At 38.5% G+C, this 19,842-nt stretch overlaps 2 protein-coding genes across 3 annotated transcripts; both read left to right on the forward strand.

Moving 5' to 3' along the window:
* Positions 1 to 904: 904 nt before the first annotated feature.
* On the forward strand, positions 905 to 8,786 carry LOC125213555 (flowering time control protein FPA). 2 transcript variants are annotated; one of them, XM_048114169.2, is made up of 5 exons: positions 905 to 1,088; positions 1,820 to 2,131; positions 6,147 to 7,366; positions 7,515 to 8,161; positions 8,243 to 8,786. In XM_048114169.2, exons 1-5 carry the CDS (start codon positions 1,086 to 1,088, stop codon positions 8,626 to 8,628), a joined length of 2,568 nt encoding a protein of 855 aa, XP_047970126.1. In that variant the 5' UTR covers positions 905 to 1,085; the 3' UTR covers positions 8,629 to 8,786. The 2 variants fall into 2 exon arrangements, with proteins under 2 accessions (XP_047970126.1, XP_047970125.1); XM_048114168.2 differs by having other exon boundaries at positions 906 to 1,088; positions 7,515 to 8,786.
* Positions 8,787 to 12,635: 3,849 nt separating this feature from the next.
* Positions 12,636 to 13,808, forward strand: LOC148930373 (uncharacterized). Its single transcript, XM_089067303.1, has 2 exons — positions 12,636 to 13,211; positions 13,771 to 13,808. The coding sequence occupies exons 1-2, from the start codon at positions 12,671 to 12,673 to the stop codon at positions 13,806 to 13,808; spliced, it is 579 nt and encodes a 192-aa protein (XP_088923429.1). The 5' UTR covers positions 12,636 to 12,670.
* Positions 13,809 to 19,842: the final 6,034 nt, after the last annotated feature.

Below are 19,842 nucleotides of genomic sequence, written 5' to 3' on the forward strand. Positions count from 1 at the left end.
GGGTTTTAAGAAATGTTAAGAAAAGTGAATGGAAGAAAGTTAGTGGAATATGGGTCCCACTTGTATATATTAGTTTTAAATGATATGTGAGTGGAATGTGTTGGTGGAATGTGGGGCCTCTTTACCATTTATGGTAATTATGAACCGGGACTCCTATTCGTGGACGGACCAAAATGGAAAAACGGGACTCCTATTCGCGGACGGAGGGAGTATTTATTATTATTTTTGTAAAACGGGTGTGAAAACAGAAATAGGACAATCTTTCTGGGACGGAGGGAGTATATTTTATGAAAGAGTCATAATATTTTATGAAAGAATTAAATTCAAATTTAGTCACTGGAAATATACTTTGCACATAAACATATCGTAACAAATCTCTGAATTAGAGTATCATATTGATTCCCAAGAAGAGCATAAAACACTTTCTTTAGTCATTTTCTATAATTTCTTCTCTATTTCCTCTCTCACACAACTTCTCTCTCATCTTTATTTTTCAAGTGATACAATTTTAACGATATTTAACTTTTTATTGTTTTGGGCTGAACAATATAATTTAATACAACCTTAAATTTAATATTATAGTATTTTTCAACTCAAATTTATGTTATTTTCTCAAAAAAGTCAATTTCATTTTAGTTTAACGAATGATATTATATAAAATTATATTATACATATATCAATTCACATTTACAATATTGGATTTTCAAACTTAGCATTAAGATATTTATCAATTATTAACATATTATATTATAATTTTAATATTTTTAAATTATGACAATGTAATTTTAATATAAATAGTACTCATATGATAATAAGTGGAAAATTGAGATAGATAAAAGTTTTGTGCATTTTCCCATTGTAAAAGTTAACCTGCCTTGCATCCTATTTAACCTCCTTCACACACATTCCCAACCCAAATTCATTTTACCCCTTTCTGTCTTCAGCCCTAATTCTGGTGATGCTTGCGTATCATTGATACACAGACACGTAATTCTGCCGCCAGTATATTTGGAGGCGACCTTCTCCCGGATTCACCGTCAGTCTTCAAGACTTCTCTCCGATTGAAGTTTGTCGACCAAAGTAGAATGGTAGTACTTCTTAATCTCCAATTTAATCTTTATTTTTTGTCGTCGTTTTGTTTGAACCGTATGTGTATCTATCGAATTACATCTTAAACTGATTTCTCCAATGTTCAATTGCTTAGAATTGGCTTGATTTTAGTTTTATTGGAAATTTCTAGTGCCTGAATATTTATGCGATCAGGTCTTAGGTTTAGTGAATTTTCACCTCCATTTATCCGTTGTCATTGTAAAATTCGTTAGGTTTTTATATTCTGCTTTTGCTTTTGCTTTTGCTTTTGATAGATGTTAATATTGGTTTTACTGTAATGTACACATAAAATGCTATCCTTAACTTCATATTGTGGATGCTCCTGCTCTGCATGGAGCTTCGTCTTTAGATCCTATTTGTTTTGGCTAATGCTTTTCTTTGAAAGGATTTTCCGTTTAAATCTGTATTGCCTCCTTTATTATCTACTTTGTTTACCGTCTTATTTTATTCACCACATTGTAGTCTTTGCTTGTACCATGCGCTTGCATATATATTTATTTTATTGAAATCAAATTGCTGTATTTGGCGTGTTTCCTTTTTTCTGAATGTTTGTTGTTCTTTCTGCATTTTTTGTTGGACTCCAGTTTGCAGGACTATCCATATTTAACTTACTTCTGTAAATAGCCTAATTATGTTAATGGTGTGTTCGTTTGGAAACTATATGCTCATCTTTTAGGTTGATTTATGTTATTTGTTCATTCTTCTATAGAGCTTCAGAGAAGGAAGAGGCAGACCACATCGGGATTACCCTTCAAGATCAGAAGATAGATCCTACCATGGGCGGGGGAGTAATCCGCCTTCAAGGCACCTCTGGGTTGGAAATCTTCCTCATAACTTAACTGAAAGTGATGTAGCGCATCACTTTTTACACTTTGGAGAGCTTGAGAGCATTGCATTTCAACCAGGCAGGAGCTATGCATTTATTAATTATATAAATGAAGAAGATGCCTATGCTGCCTTTAAAGAGCTTCAAGGTTTTGGTATCGAAGGCAATCCACTTAGAATTGAGTATGCCAAGGCGGTTAGTTTTGCCAATCTTTGTCTTATTTCTTCTGGTACTGTATTGATGCCTTTCCTGTTCTGCTATTCATTAACCCCCGTTCAAGTTAGGGTGTTTGTTATACTGCTGAAGATCCCAAAAAAAAACACACATGGAGATTCGACTCATTGCACAATCAATTCTATCTCATTATTTGCATATCAGTTACTATTCATTATTCAAAAGGTTCCACTCTTCTTATCTTCCATTGCAACATCAAAGGGGACGCCGAAAAATAGACACTTCATTAGGCTCACTTTTAATTGATTAAGATGCTGATCCGGTGTGGAATTACTCAGAACAAGTTTAGGTAGCTCTTGAAAAACATCTTACATCAATCCATTCCAAGGTGCTGAATCAATGCCTCCTTTTTACACGTGATCTTGCCATCAAAATACGGATTCTTTGTGCAACTCTTCTTAAGTGGAAACATGCCTAAGTTTTACCTGTTACTGCTCTGTTTATCATAGATGCAATATTGCAATTGAAAGAGCACACAATTTAACATGTGGAACAGTTGCAGCGAAGTACTCTAATTCACCCAACAAAATTTTCAGTTGTACTGAAAAAGGTGAAACACCATTATAGACCAGAAAATCAATAATTTGTCACGACCCATATTTGACTAGACAAATTCAAACTACCTCTCCATTAGAAAACTGCAAAACATATTTGATAGGTTTGGAAATAATGTGAAACCAGATAATTTTAGTGATTGCACTTTTGCACTAAACAGGGATTAGGAGGACGTAAGATGATTCTACAATAGTGTTGATTTCAGTTAAGAGTTTGGAGGGAAACAAATTATTCATGCACGCATCATTCTAGAAATCCATCCAAGAGGATTAAAAGGGACATATTTGGTGCAAAGCCTTCTTTTGTCTTGTCCATTACACCAAATTTGACAGTTTTTAGGCGGATAAATTTCCTCTAAGTTATAGTATATTTGTAGCAAAAATTATAAATTGGATTTTGGTATCCATAAATGATGTCATTCATGAACTTATGCTGGCAGATAAATTAGATTTTGTACTTCATAAAATCATGCTTGAAAATGCCTGAAACCACTTTGCCTCATCCTCGTCTTATCTTAGTAGTTTCTTGCGGGATCTTGCAGGATAAAGTTATCTAAAATAGGGTCTAGGATGTTCTTGAGAGTGTATTTTACTGTTACATGTATAATTTGTCAGAAATCCTGTCTAGTAAATTCTGCATAAGATGAAGAAAGCTATGCCAAGAAAAACTTAAGGATTAAATAAAACATATCTATTGCTGGAAAACTAGCTCTATTTCTTATATATGTGCATCCGGTAGCCAGAAAATTCAGACTTTATATTCTTGTTGGTTGCTGGGATCTTGCAGCACATGAATAGGATAAGCATTGATCAGCAGGCTCTCTAAGGCATATATCCCCATGCATGTTTCCAAAAGTTGTAATTAGTTGAAATGTGTAGAATGACTGGAGTTGTGGTTTCCGTTCCCCAAACCATAACATCCCACTTTATGGTCTCAGTTTATCAAAACATTGCTACAAAAAGCAGCATTTTGCAACTTGGTGGATGTGCACAACTAACTTAGACTTGTTACAACAAGCAAACCTCTTATTGGCTTCTACTTGCTATTCAAATCAAGCAGGACTTTTCATCTCAACACAATGCTAATACGCAACTTTATACCCTCACAGCTGTATATTCACGTATTGAACTTATTGTTCGGCACTGTTACTTCTGACCAAACACCGCAAGTAATATCTGATCGTGTATTTTTCCATGTACCATATGCAATTCCATTGCATCAAACCAAGCATATCGTTATTATGCTTTCCCATAGCTTGTACGGTTGTTCCTGGTAGCCAGTGAGTGCATTAGAAACTCAAATCACTTTCCTCAGGAAAGTGGAAAACAATAAAGATGAAGAAAACAGTCTGCATATCTCTAATGATGCGATATATCTAAGTTCATTTCATAGTGATGAAACATATTTGGCCCATGATACATGTATCCTTTATGCTAATCTGTTTTTAGAGAGATGAAGATATATTGTTCATGGTCAATGAGTTGAGCCACATGTATCCTTGGATGAGTTCAGCTGTCTGGTGAAATCCATGCCTCCAAAGAAATGTGAAGGTCTAAACTGTCACCACAGTTGCCCATTCCTGATATATAGCATTGGTGTCGTATGCGTGATATGTACCAAGACTTCAGGATGGGGTCAAAAGAGTTTCTGTTTCAAAAAGCAAAGTACCTTTAAAACATAGTCACCATCAAATGCATGCCCCATATTAGTGCATCTCAACTCCAACAAAAGAACGAACATCACATACAGGCAAACGTCAAAGAAAAGCATGTGGAGTCAATGAATGAAATGTAAAATGCAATTTTGAAACGAATTAACCATAAACCTATGTATCTGATTCTTGCTCTGATTGATAAACGTTTCCTACTAATTATTCCAACTGGCTAGCATTCTGGGTTTAGTTCAATAACATGCTTGTCAGGCGAAAGAACACATGAATGTAGTAGTGTGATTCTCTCTGCTGTTGACGATAAGCAGAATGCTGTTTTTGAAATATTTTCTCAGCATTAATATTCAGCTGTGACGATAATGGTGAAGTTGGTTGCTGCATTGACACGTAGTTCTTGGTTATATAATAGCTGCAGCTAGTCATTTTATCAAGATAACCTAAGAAAACACATGTAAGCTGCTAGACACTCATCAACAAAACTTTTCGAAGGGTACTTAGGATTTTCTTATCTTTTATTGGCCAATATCTGTATATAAGGGGATAATCGAGTCTGAAACCATGGACTGATGTATAGGCTGAGGTCTGCACTTGCTTCCATGTTTTTTAATGAAGGCTAGGAGACCCTAGGTTTTTGAGTTCCTTTATAATTTCTTCTTAACCAAGGTGCACTAAAAATGTGCAACTCATTGAACTTTAAGCACGTGTGAATAATTATGGTTAGGTGAGACATTATTTGTATATTTGAAATTATTAGGAATGTCAGTTAAGGTAGGAAAAGATTGTTTTAGGGGCAGGTATTGTTCTCAGGCCATCGCCGAGTATTCTAAATACTGGTGTTAAGGAGCAAAGCCATAGGTGACCCGGAGATGAATTCTTTTGTTAACTTTTTTAGACCTCAGAAGCTGGAGATCTTTGTGAATTACACTGGTTCAATCTTTTTGTTCACTTGAGATTTGTGCTGGATGCATCTCCCTGTTTAGATGCTGTATGCAGGATTTTTTTGTTGGTACCCTTAGCTCACACATGTATGTACAAATTTAGTGTATCCATTTTATTTCTTTCGAGGGATTTTTCCTGAATCTTAGCTCATCTACCATCAAGCGAGTGAAACAATGTGAAATCCTCTGTTACTTGTGGTCGCAAAACTCAGTATCAAACTACTGCTTGAAGGCTTATATGTTGCTATTATGCTGAAACTATGTAAATCTTCTGTTTGTTTGCATAATTGAGACCTTTTCCTCTCTTTTGTGTTTCTCAGCATTTTGATATATTATCTGCTAGTACTTTTTTGATTTGGAAAGGTGTCAAGGTATCATGGTTCATTTTTGCTTCTTCTGTTTTATGCCACGGTGAAATAAAATTTCTTTCTTAGAATTTAGGCACTGCTTCTCTGGTCCCAAAATGATATGGATAATAGTAAGGTGGACTTTTCTTTTCAGTACTTTCCCAATTGTGTTTCTCTCAACTCTCAAATGTATAGAATGTAAAATCTCTTTTTTCTGACTTTTCTAAAGTAAACCCTGATATGTCTTATTCGAGAAGAATCAGTGCACATTGACCTGGGGGCTAGAACATGTGTATGCGTTTGTGTGTCTGTCACAGATCGGGAGAGAGAGAGAGAGAGAGTGAGAGAGGTTGGAAGGCATCTAATGCAGTTGCATCTTGAACAATTTAATTATAGATTAGGGTTGCGGAAGAAGCATTGACTTTTTAAGTGTGATTCAATAGTTGTAATGGAGTTCAAATTTGCAGGAAAAATCATTAGTTCCACCACGTGATGCAGACTACCCTGAGCGGGAACAGAGGGACAATTCACATCCCAGGGGACGAGGGTCTCCCTTCTCCTCGAGGGATGCAAGAATGCGTTACTCTAGTCCTGAGTCATTACATCACAGAAAATCCAAGACCAATGACAAAAATGCAGAACCAAGTGAAGTCTTGTGGATTGGATTTCCTGCCCAACTTAAAGTAGATGAATTTGTTTTGAGAAAGGCCTTTTCACGGTTTGGTGACATTGAGAAGATAACTGCATTTCCAGGCCGCACTTATGCATTTGTTCGATTCAGAGATGTGATGGCGGCCTGCAATGCTAAAGAAACTCTGCAGGGTAAGTTATTTGGAAATCCTCGTGTACATATATGCTTTGCAAAGAACGAGATGGGGCCATCAAACAGAGAGAGGAACTCAAATGCTCCTCCTTCACCACACATTGTAAAATATGGACGGACTGAATATTTTGATTACTTCCCATCTGATAGGGAGTATGGTCATAAATCTGGGGATCCCAGCATCAGATCTCCTTCTGTGTCACATATGGATCGTCGTGATCGTAACATAAGGAATAATAATTCGTGGTCCGGGAGAAATGATATCCATGATCGGAGAAGATTCAGCGGTCAAGGGTCTGAGCTAGGGTTATCCCCAGATATTTATGATCATCCCCATAGCCCTTCAAGAAACATGAGAGTACGTATTCGTGAATTCTCTCCTGAAGGTTATCCTCATCAAGGTCCTATGTATGATGATCCATGGGATTTACCTGAAGATGTCTCTCTCTTGCATGGGACAAAAAAACCGAAGACCATCACATTTCCTACTGATAACGAGCTACCAGATTTTCCATTATCTGATTTAGAGAAATCAAAACGAATGCCTTCTCGAAATATTCCTCAGTCTGGTCTCCTTGACAATGATGACAATTCCAGACATTCAGGTTATAGACCGATTCCTGAGCATTTGATGAACACTGGCCAACCATTTATGGAAAGGGGTGATCATTGGAATGCACCATATGACGATTTTCAGGTTGCTCCTACACCGATGCCTCCCCTTGATCGGAGAAAATTGACTCCTGACTCACGTGGATCTTCCTCAAAAGAAGTGTGGAGGTGGGAGGGAATGATAGCCAAGGGAGGAACAATGGTTTGCCGTGCTCGCTGCTTTCCTGTTGGTAAACCGCCAGACATGGTCCTGTAAGTAGTAGCTGATTATAAACCTGTTAAAAGAATATGGCGACTGCTGAGAATTTCTTGAATTTTTGTGCAATTGGCGATAGCCTTTTCATTACCTATTTCACCTTGTGCTTCTGTATTACTCATGAAATGATCTTGGATGGTGCAGGCCTGAAATTCTCGATTGTACAGCGAGGACCAGCTTAGACATGCTTGCAAAGCATTACTATCAGGCGGCTAGTGCTTCGGCTGTATTTTTTGCCCCAGCAAACGATCCCGACATTTCATATTACAATGAATTCATGAGCTATCTTGGGGAGAAGCAGCGGGCAGCTGTCGTGAAATTGGATGAACGGAACACCTTATTCCTCATACCTCCTTCAGAGTTCTCTGAAAAAGTTCTGAAAGTACCTGGTAAAGTGAGCATCTCTGGTGTTGTCTTGAGAATAGATCCTTCTGGTTCTAGCTATGGATCCCTCCCTCCAAATGAAAACCGGGAAACTTCATTCAACTCGTTTCAGAATGACTCGGTATACCAGAATCAAGTCTCACCCTCGCTGCCTTACTTGCCGCCTCCACCACCTCTTACTGGATATGAAAAACCTGGAACTGTAGCTCTGATTCCGGGGAATTCATCTTCAATTAGTGATATGCGTTCTAGTGATGCACATGGGCATGATTATGATCGGAACTCGAATTCCAGTATTAGAGATATTACACCACAGGCATCCAATCCTCCAATGAGTTCCATGGGTCATCCCTACTATTCAGTTCCTCGACAAATGCAGGAAGCAACTCACAGTAGCTATACACCTGGTAACTCTGGTCTCCCCAGTGGAAATGGAAAGTGGCCTATTCAGGAAAACCCTTCTATTCCTTCACCATCGCCTGTTGCAGGTCTCCCACCGGAACTGGCTCAGCTGGCGTCGTCTCTTCTCAGCCAACAGGGACACTCGAGCTCCGGAGAGTATAAACCATCAGGAGGAAACCTCAATCAACCTGGATACCTGCACAGAATGCCCCAAAATTACGGATTACCTAATGATCAGATGTCATCTGATTTCCCACCATCACAGTATAATAATCAAGTGCGGCAGTTGCAGCAGCAATCGCCAAACTTAGTTGCATCCCAGCGAGAGGCTCAGTTAACTCACCAGCAGCAGCAACAACTTCAAAATGCGGAGCAAGATGATCCCGATGCTGACCCACAGAAACGTCTGGAAGCAACGCTGCATCTCGCTGCAGCTCTTCTTCAGCAAATCCAGCAGGGAAAAGGTACCTGAAAGATTGAAACTGTTTGTAACATTCCAGAGTTTATATCAAAACCGGCTTACTGCATTGCGTTACCTCTTGTACTTTTCATGGATTGTTATATAACATTAGATTAGATTGGAATAATATGTGGATAAAAGGCATCTGGATTTACACATTCATTCTTGAAGTTGGCTGTGTGTTTTTTTTGTTTAAGCAGATAGGATTCAGGTTACATGCCTCAATTTTTCTGTAGCGTTGATTTTTAATTCAATTGAGTATCTCTATAATGCCTTTTGTGTTTGTGTACGTTTCCGAATTCAATCTATACAACCTTGCAAAGCTAGTTATCTACATGATATTGTTCAACTGTAATCGATTTTGTAGTGGATTAACGGTCTTTGATAAATTCCAAGAATTCACTTCCGCTGCCTTCTAAAATCGCCCATACCTCGTTTTACAATACCACACTTTACTCATTCTCTCAACTCAAGGTGGGGACCAAATTGGTTAATAACCGAATCAATTTGTCAGTTAACTGATTACCCAAACCGATTGGTTATTCTACTAACCGATTGGTTTTTTTTTTATCTAGTAAGTTGTTAATTGAAAATAACCATAATACAATTTTGAAACTAATTTACATTTTTCCTATGGACCATTTGAATCACCCATGAGATAGCGGTAAGTAGATCCAACATTTTTCATTAGCATTGTCCTTTTTAAAATCGATGATCTTTCAGATAAAATGATTAAATTTACTGGTCTTTTGGAATTTGAGATTAAATTTGTAAATTTACTGGTCTTTTAGAATTTGAGATTAAATTTGTTGACATTTCAGAATAGGATTAGAGCATGCAAATTCTTCAAAATAAGAGATTTTTGCTTTTTTTTTTTTTTTCAATTTCCATTTTTATTCTTATTATTTCCCTCCCAATATTTATAAATTAACCAAATTATCCACATAAAACTTAAACCACAATACTTTAATACGTATGGTGTACAGACAAAACAAATCTATTCTAAAATTCTGAATACAAAATAGAGAACAAAAATTCACCAAGTATTTCAACTTTGAAACTGAGTATTCAGGGGAATGTTATTTGTCCATGTCTATTATTGTTCATTCTTCAATCTATCTCTCATACTTAAATTTGGTGGGATTTTCTTTTCTTGCTTCTAACTTGTAATACGTTTTTAAGTCGTCATTTTTTGAATAAAAATTTAAGCTTGTGAGTCGCAGTTCATTTATTTTAGAATATGTTTTTCAGCTGTTTTGAAAATAATCTAATCTCAATAAAATAAAGAAATGTGATTTTTTTTTGTTTTCAGAATTATAGAAGAGTTGTTTTGTCTTGTATGCGATAGGTAGAAGAGTTAAACAATTGGGGTTTGAATTTTATGTAATAATTTGGTCAATTCATATATGTTAGCGAGGAAATAATAAGAAAAAAGAAGAGAAAAAGAGAAGGGAAAAAAATAAAAATAAAATCCCTTATTTTGCAGAAATTTGCATATCTCTGATCCCATATCGTGAAAGGTCAACGAATCTAACGCAATTTTGAAAGATCAGTGAAATTAATCCAGTTTTTTTCTGAAATCTCTCGTTTGGCTCTCCAATCGATGTGAAGACTGGATTACATTTTTTCTATTTTCTTCTCCTTTCTTCTTCATTTTTATCTTTTTTCTTCATTTCTAAAACGTGAGGTACTATGTCAAACTGATACGAGCAGCCTCGTATTAGAGATAATTCGCGAGGAATCGCGGGAGAACAAGGGTCCGTTCTCGGAGATAGCCTTGTCAAGCAACCAATAAGCCGCCCTACTAGGGTTAGGCGAGAAAGGAAAATTGTGGAAACGATAAATTGCGGAGAAAATAGGTTAATTCCGATATTCTTTATTGAGAGTTTTCAATTCACAGAATCTTTATTTATATTAACTAAGGACCCTAGGATTGGTTCGACTCTATGTCTCGGGAAAGAACCAACAAAGAATACCTGAAAAGGAACTTATAATTATGCCCGACTCATAAAAATAATAGTTAAGTAGTCCGAAAATTAAATAAAAAAAATACTGAATTAGCTTAAATTAACGATAAACATAATCTTTAAACTTTGCGGGTTTCTTGGACTGTCATTTTGGACGTCCACTCTTCTCGCGAACTTCCTACACACGCGGCTCTTCCTCCATGCCTACTTCCGGCTGCACTACCTCATCCTGCTCCTCAGTTGGTCCTCGTCGTGCACCAAAGGCTCGCTGGTGACGTGGTTGTGCCTGTACTAACTCCCCCTCCAATAAGCGGCTCCTTATCCTCAAGGAGAAATGGAAAACTACTACAATCACATCGAGTGGGTCCCAGGTAGGTGAAGCAGGCGCGTCCTTTGTATTGTTCCAATTTTATCGGATGTCCCCGAAGGGACAAAATGGAAAATCTTAAACAAGTGCTGTGTGGATGGGATGAAGTATAAAAATATGCGAAGTTGTACTTGGGCAGGATCGAACTCGGGTCTCCTAGAAGAGAGTCCAAAGTATCAGGCGCGTCCTCTGACCACTCGATTAGTCCCTGTTCCGTTGGCTGGCCGTTCAAAAGCGCTATGCATCGATCCAATAGTCTCATTGGCTTGACAACATTCCACAGGCAACTCCAATCGAATACTGCGCCCTCAACGAATGGCCGCAATAAGCTCATGTGAAACACGCTGTGAATGCGTGCTCCAGGTGGCAGCTGCAACCAATACGTGACAGGATCGATCCTCTCCGTGAAGGGACCGAAAAATCGCTTAGCGAGGTTGGACGATAACAGTTTTGCAATTGAATGCTAACGATACCGTTGCAGCTTGAGAAGAACTCGATCACCAACCTCCAACTGAATATCTCGACAGTGTCGGTTAGCTGTGGCACGCAACTTTTGTTGAGCGCGATCGACGGGTTGGTGCGCTTAACCGATGGTTGCGTGGCTACCAGCGGCGGCGGTTCGCGGCCATAGAGTGCTTTAAAGAGGGACTTCCCAAGGCCTCGTGATGGAAGCAATTAAGGGCCAGTTCCGTCCATGGAAGGAAATTTTCCCATTTCGACGGGCGATCAGCTGCAAAGGAACGCAGGAATTGCTCAAGGGCACGGTTGCAGACCTATGTCCGTCGGAATGAGGGTGATAAGTGTTGTTAATAGTATTAGAGTTTCAAGAATGTTGGAAAGAGTAGCTATAGAGTTTCAAGGAATATAACATTAATGGTGTTATAGTTCCTAAGTATATAGTTCCCATGTACATTTACTTTTCTAATCCTATAAATAGGATTCAACATTGTATCAGAAATATCAATTCAGTTCAATGAAATACAATTCCCAGTTCAATATGGTATCACGAGCAATTCGATCCTAAATCTTCTTTCAATCTTTCGACCCAACCCAAAATTCAAAGATCCAGCAACAAACATCTCAACCAAATCTCAAACCTGAAACAGCCACCAAAATCAAGTCAGATCACATCCCAATGGCCAAATCAATTGAAACAATTTCTATAGGCATCAAACTTGACGGAAAAAACTTCCCTATTTGGTCAAAATTGATGCTTGTAAACATTGGATCCAGGGAGAAACTGGATCACATAGAGGGGGAAAATGAGCCGCCGGCACGAGACGATCCCAAGTTCAAGGAATGGCAAGCTGCCGATTACATGGTGTTCTCGTGGCTTATCCAGAATATGGAGCCGAGACTCGTCGTGCAATTCGCCCAACATCAGACAGCCAAGGCTATGTGGAAAAGCCTTGTCACTACCTTCGGTGCACGAGTTGATCCTGTACAAGTCTACGACCTCGAAATCACAACAACAAGAACTATGCAAGGAGATGACAGCCTCAAAGGTTACTGGAGTGAACTCCAAAAACTTTGGGTGGACACAGATTCAAGGAAGCCTTGTCCATATACATGTTGCGACAAAGGTCCTGGCATCTACCAAAAAGAGACGCAGACCAAAAGATTATACCAATTCCTTGCCGGGCTAAACGACAAGTACAATGGCCTGCGGTGGGAGATTCTCAAACTCAGCGACACTACAGCTGAGGAAGCTTTCGGAATAATGAAACAAGAGGAAGGCCGGACTGCCGTGTGGAGACCGTCGGCGAGACTGTCCGACCCTGGAGAAATCGGAATTGGAGCGGGCTTCGGTACCCGGTTCCATCTGCCACCACCACACATGCAGACACGCGGACCACCACCGCCCTACGCTGCTCCACCGGCGCTGCCCCCACGCGGAAACTTCACGAACCGAAAGGTACCTGACAAATCGAAACTCCATTGTTCCCACTGTGGAATGACAAAGCACACTAAGGAGATGTGCTTCAAGCTCGTCGGCTACCCCGAATGGTGGGAGGACGGGCATAAGGCGAACAAGGGCGGTGCCGGGAAAGGAAAAACGGCTATCGGGCGAGAAGAGGTTGACGGGAATGGAGGAGCTGTCGCCCCAGCGGGCAACCAGATGGCCACCGGCGCTGGGGGCGACGGGAATCGTCCCGGAGAACTCCTAATTCCAGGCGGGTGGTGGGGAACAGGCGGCGGTGGTGAGCGAGGGGAGGCAGCGGCGCCGAAGTCTTCCGCCTCTTTTACTCGTTCAATTGAAGGTATAGGGTTTGGGAGTTTGCCCCCAAACCCTTCTAATTTATCTTATTATATAATAACCCCCAATTCTTGCAAAATGAGTCCCAAATATCTAAATTTTCCAAATTCTGCCCCAATAGTTGTGATTTAACTCGAAATAAGCCCCATTTTCAGTTAAATTACAATGTTAACCCCCCGATAAATTGCCAAAATAGATTTTCTGTGCTTGACAATAACCCCGATATAGAACCAAATGCTGATATTCCTGTGGCTTTCACGGTTAAAAATATAAATATTGTGGATGAGAGGGGATGGATTTTTGATTGTGGGGCGACGGACACCATGTCATATGATAGGGCAGATTTTGGAGAATTGACGAAGTCTAAAAGGGTGTGTATCGAGACTGCTGGTGGGGAACTTGTTCCGGTTGCTGGAGCAGGGACCATTCAGATATCACCATCTTTAAAAATTTCCAATTGTCTTTATGTTCCAACCTTATCTCAAAAATTGTTATCTGTCAGTCATGTGACACGAGAACTTAATTGCACACTTCTAATGAAGCCCAATTTTTGTCTTCTGCAGGATATCCGGACGGGGATGACGATTGGGCGTGGCACTGAAAACCAAGGGTTGTATTATGTTGATGGGATAGCTCAAACTGGCAGAGGAATGCTGGCTCACGGAACTTCAGACCATGAAGTCAAGTTATGGCATAGGCGGTTAGGGCATCCGTCCTCAAGTTATTTAAACATTTTATTTCCTAATCTCGTTAAGAACTCCGTTTTTAATTGTGAAACATGTGTTTTGGCCAAGAGCCACAGACAGTCTTTTAAACTCAGTAATACTAGAGTTGATTCTGTTTTTTCCTTAATTCACTCTGATGTGTGGGGACCAGCTCCGGTTGTTGGTGGGAACGGCTTTCGTTTTTTTGTTTTATTTATTGATGATTGTACTCGTATGACGTGGGTATACTTTCTTAAAAACAAATCCGATGTGTTTTCCAAATTTTCTGATTTTTATACCATGATTCTCACACAGTTCCAAACCAAAATTAAAATCCTTAGGTCGGATAATGGGGGGGAGTATGTTAACACCAAAATGAAAGAATTTTGTGCTGAAAGAGGTCTTATTCACCAAACATCATGTGCCTACACTCCAGAACAAAACGGGGTAGCTGAGAGAAAAAATCGTACCATCCTTGAAATGACTCGGGCTCTCGTTTTAGAATCTAAGGTACCTAACCATTTCTGGCCTGAAGCAATTGCTACATCTGTTTATCTTATCAATCGTCTCCCCACCAAAATCCTCAACTTAAAAAATCCCCTCCAAATGTTATCCACCATGACCACAGTCCCTTCCGCTCTCTCCCTTGATCCCCGCGTCTTTGGATGCTCGGTGTTCGTTCATATCCCAAAACATGAACGTTCCAAACTTTCCCCGTGTGCTGCTAAATGTGTTTTTATTGGGTATGGGATCCATCAAAAAGGGTATCGATGTTACGACCCAAAAAAACGTCAAGTCATCACCACAATGAACTGCACTTTTTTAGAAACCGAGTTCTTTTATAATACCCAACTTACAAGTCAGGGGGAGAGGGAAAAAAATGTTGACTCGATAAGTTGGTTGCCTATGTCAAACCTTGATTCTGAGGATCCACCAGAGCCAGCTAATACTGTCGCCGAGCAAGTCACAAACACAAATCAACCCATGGAACCAGGTGACACTCCATCGCCAGCCCCTCCGATATCCGAGGTAAACAATTCTACTGAGAACTCTGTTGTTATTACCACTGACCCTGTCATTACAGAAGAAGAAGTACGGGAAATCATTGATGAAGATACTGGGCAGTATATTTTGCCGAATCGGATTAATCGGGGAGTTCCACCTAAACGATACTCTCCAGAAAAAATAGGAAGAAAGTCAAGATATCCGGTGGGCGGTGTGGCAAAGGCAAATCAAACAAAATTGGCTAAGGCATTTGAAGCAGCACTATATGGTGAAGAAGAAATCCCACAGACAGTGAAAGAAGCTTTAAAAATCAAACACTGGAGGGAAGCAATGATGATTGAATTAAAGGCTTTGGAGAGGAACAAAACATGGAAGAAATGTCGACTGCCGAAAGGGAAACGAACAGTAGGCTGCAGATGGGTCTTCACCATCAAACGAAGGCCCGACGGAACCATTGAAAGATACAAAGCGCGCCTTGTAGCTAAAGGGTATACTCAGACCTATGGGGTGGATTACTGTGAAACATTCTCACCAGTGGCAAAGATGAATACGGTTCGAGTATTGCTCTCCATTGCAGCAAATAAAGACTGGCCTCTACACCAGTTCGACGTAACTAATGCCTTTTTGCATGGTGAACTAAAGAAGGAAGTATACATGGAAGCTCCTCCGGGCTTTGAAGAAGACTTTGAAGATGGAGAAGTCTGTCAGCTAAAGAAAACCCTATATGGGTTAAAACAATCTCCGAGAGCATGGTTTGGAAGGTTTACAGAGGCTATGAAGAAGTACGAGTATCAACAGAGTAATGCTGATCACACACTCTTCACTAAGAAAAGAGGGGACAAAATCACGTGCCTGATAATCTATGTCGATGATATGATCATCACAGGAGACGATTCTGAAGAGATAGAGCAGCTAAAGAAGAATTTGGCGAAAGAATTCGAAATGAAGGATTTGGGACCACTCAAATATTTTCTGGGAGTAGAAGTTCTAAGATCAAAAGAGGGAATTTTCATCAATCAGAAGAAATACACTTTGGATCTACTCACTGAATCTGGCATGCTAGAATGTAAGCCAGCAGACACGCCGATAGTTGTCAATCATGGCCTCAAAATAACAGAAGGAGCCCAGCTAGCCGATCGAGAGAGCTATCAGAGGTTGGTGGGGAAATTGATCTACTTGTCACACACTAGACCAGATATCGCATATGCAGTAAGTGTGATAAGTCAGTTTATGCACCGACCCCAAACCGACCACCTTGAAGCAGCTTTAAGGGTTGTCCGATATCTCAAAGGAACCTTTGACCATGGGATTATGTTCAAGAAAAGTGAGCATTTGGAGATTCACGGCTATACTGATGCTGACTGGGCTGGAAATCCAATAGACAGAAAGTCCACTTCTGGGTACTTTACTTTCGTTGGAGGAAACTTAGTTACTTGGAAGAGTAAAAAGCAGAAGGTTGTAGCACTATCAAGTGCAGAGGCAGAATTCAGAGGAATCAGGAATGGCTTAACTGAAGTATTGTGGCTCCGGCGACTGATGAGTGAATTGGGTTTTTTAACACAGAAAACCTGCCAACTGTTCTGTGACAACAAAGCCGCAATCAGCATTGCAGAAAATCCAGTCCAACATGATCGAACAAAACATGTTGAAGTAGATAGGCACTTCATTAAGGAAAAAATCGAGGAGGGAATTATTGAGTTCCCATTTGTTCGATCTAAAGACCAACTGGCCGACATTCTGACAAAAGCAGTTGGAGCTCGGAACTTTACTGAAGTACTTTGCAAGTTAAGTATCGGGAATCCCGTTACTTAACTTGAGGGGGAGTGTTGTTAATAGTATTAGAGTTTCAAGAATGTTGGAAAAAGTAGCTATAGAGTTTCAAGGAATATAACATTAATGGTGTTATAGTTCCTAAGTATATAGTTCCCATGTACATTTACTTTTCTAATCCTATAAATAGGATTCAACATTGTATCAGAAATATCAATTCAGTTCAATGAAATACAATTCCCAGTTCAATAATAAGCCGTCGAGAAATTCAATTTGGTACCACTCAACGTCAACATATCCTTCCAAACATCAGTCATGAAGATAGGATCCCGATTGGATACCAAAGTCTTAGGGAAACCATGATGCTTGACCACAGTTTCAATAAATAGTCACGCCACGCTCATAGCATCAAAGCAGGTCGGTAAAGGAGCGAAGTGGGCATACTTGGACAATCGATCCACAACGACCATAATTGTAGTGTACCTAGAGATGTCAAGTGCGCCGGGCCAGCCCAGCCTACGCCCAATATGGGCCGGCCCGGTAGTGAAATGGCGCGAGCCTGGGCTGGGCTTAATAGTTTAATCGGGCTCCAATAGGGCCATTTTATAAACCCAGGACCGGCTGGGCCCAGAACCAGTCCAGGCCCGACCCAAGCCCGGCCCAGTATATCTCTTATAAAATTAGTAATATAGTGTATTTTATGAATAATCTATGCTTAGTTTTTTCATATTAATTTAAATATTTCAATTTGCTGAATATACCAAAATAATTAATTTAGCCTCACCCATAAGCCATAATGTTGTTGTACAAATATAAGAGGAATGATATGTTACATACCTTATGTGGGTTCCTTATGCGAGTACCACTCTCGTTTGACACACGTTTGGCGTCGTTCGTTTCGATTTATCTATTTAGTTTAATTCTAATACATTAAAAAATGTTATTGCAATTTTTAATTTCACAAAATTCATAAAAATCAAAGCTTGATTTATTATTTTATTCATTTATTTGAAATTATAGAGAAATCGAGCAAATCGAGCTTTGATATGAGTTTTGTGAAATTAAAAATTGTAATAACATTTTTTAATGTATTAGAGTAAAACCAAATAGATAAATCGAAACGAACAACGCTAAATGTGTGTCAAACGATAGTGGTGCTCATATAAGGAGCCCACATAAGGTATGTAGCATATCATTTCTCCATATATATATATATATATATATATATATATATATATATATATAGGGGCATGTTAGGGTGCCACCACCCCTTAAAATAACACCATACCACCATTTCTAGCCAATCATTTGTACACGTGGACGAATAATAAGCTGCCACGTGGCAAAAAAAAAAAAAAAATTCTGGAAAAAGACGGGCAGCAATCTGCTGTTCTTTAAACAGTAATTTTTCTTGAACAGCAGTATCCGACACACTATACAGCAATCTATAGATTGCTGTCTACCGTATTGAATATTGCTGTGTAGCGTTAATAATATTGCTGTATAAGCGTTGTCACGTTGTCATTTTAAGAGGAGTTGTCATTTTAACACAAACCTATATATATATATATATATATATATATATATATAGGGTAGTGATAAAATGCAAACCCATATATTGTACAAACTCCAAACTTTTTCAACACAATATCAACGTAATGTCAACACAGTATAAAATTTCAAGATTCTGATATCAACACAATTTCAATACAATTTCAATACAATTTCAACACAACATCAACCGTTGACATTGTGTTGACATTTTTTGTTGCTATTATTTCATGATCTGTTGATATTTTCTAACGGTCCAGATCATAGTTTGGAGTTTGTACAATATTTAGAGTTTGCATTTGATCACGTCCCTATATATATATATATATAGGGATGTATTCAAATCCTTTTCATATCTTTTGTCCTTCTTAATCCTAGCCCCACGATTTTGTCATCTGACGGTTAGATTAATGCCACGTGTCATTTAATAATACACATTTTCATTCTAATAATGCACAACGGCTAATAATGCAACATTATAGACTAATAATGCACATTTTCATTCTAATAATGCACAACGGCTAATAATGCAACATTATAGACTAATAATGCACATCGGCTAATAATGCAACATTATAGACTAATAATGCATTGATCACAACCATCCAATTCAAGGATCCAAGGGCTGAGATTAAGAAGGAAATAGGACACTTAGGGTGCAATTCAAATTTCGAAATTAATTCCTAAATTATTGTTGTATGTATTCTCTTTTATTTAATGTCACTATTCTCGATATAATATAACTATAATGGGATGTTATAGCTAAATAAAGAGGATTTTGAACTAATTGACTAATGTGATAGCTATAATAAAGGAGATAACTCATAGAAATAGTGTGATCTTGTGATACAAATTGATTTGTATAAACTAGGATTCTAGGATTGTTAATTAATTTTTCTTTATAAAATAATATTTCCATAATTTTAGTGATTGGTGTAATTTTTTCTTAATAAAAATATTCGATCCATACTCCTAGAATTAATCAACATCTCCACCATTGTAGAGATTGATTGTTAACTAATTTATCTCTTGACAAAATAGTGGATTCTAGACTAAAAATATTTGCATTAATATAGAGATTCACTGTTCCATGATTAAATTTTTTATACATATTATAGTTCGGCCTAGTTTATTTAGGATTATAACTAGGAAAGTAATCTGATTCTTGAAAATTTAAAATCTAGCGTTTGTACAATAATAAGAAAATAAGGAATGTAATCTGATTCCTAAAATCAAGGAAAGTTAATGGAAAAATGGGGATTCTGATTCCTCAGCATAAAGCTATTATTCTTTTTCCCTGAATTGTGAATTTTAAAAATAAGGGCCAAAAAATGCGATAAAAATAAGATCTCTCTTATTTTTGCCGATTTCTCTTCTACCGTGTCTCACCTATCTCGATTTCTCAGCTCTACCGAGTTATCTTTTCCTTTTAAATCTTTCAATTTCATGGTTATATCCATTACTATCTCCATAGATTTTTTTTTCAATTCTTTCAGTTCATAAATATCGTGTATGTGATCTATTATTAGGTGTCTGCATATAAATTGTCATGTGTAAATGTATAGTTTGTGTAATTGAATGTAATTGATACTATCAAAAACTCAA

This window comes from Salvia hispanica, chromosome 3, assembly GCF_029641045.1.
Source record: "Salvia hispanica isolate PSC_SH4W2 chromosome 3, Shi_PSC_v1, whole genome shotgun sequence".
NCBI classification, from domain to species: domain Eukaryota; kingdom Viridiplantae; phylum Streptophyta; class Magnoliopsida; order Lamiales; family Lamiaceae; genus Salvia; species Salvia hispanica.

What these genes read in the sequence shown, in the direction of transcription:
- LOC148930373 (XM_089067303.1), top strand. Translation starts at nt 12,671, where the DNA reads ATGAAACAAGAGGAAGGCCGGACTGCCGTGTGGAGACCGTCGGCGAGA. An exon ending in TTTTACTCGTTCAATTGAAG is followed by an intron (nt 13,212 to 13,770) that starts GTATAGGGTTTG and finishes TGTCTTCTGCAG; the next exon opens with GATATCCGGACGGGGATGAC.
- LOC125213555 (XM_048114168.2), top strand. An exon ending in GAATTGAGTATGCCAAGGCG is followed by an intron (nt 2,132 to 6,146) that starts GTTAGTTTTGCC and finishes TCAAATTTGCAG; the next exon opens with GAAAAATCATTAGTTCCACC. An exon ending in AAACCGCCAGACATGGTCCT is followed by an intron (nt 7,367 to 7,514) that starts GTAAGTAGTAGC and finishes TGGATGGTGCAG; the next exon opens with GCCTGAAATTCTCGATTGTA.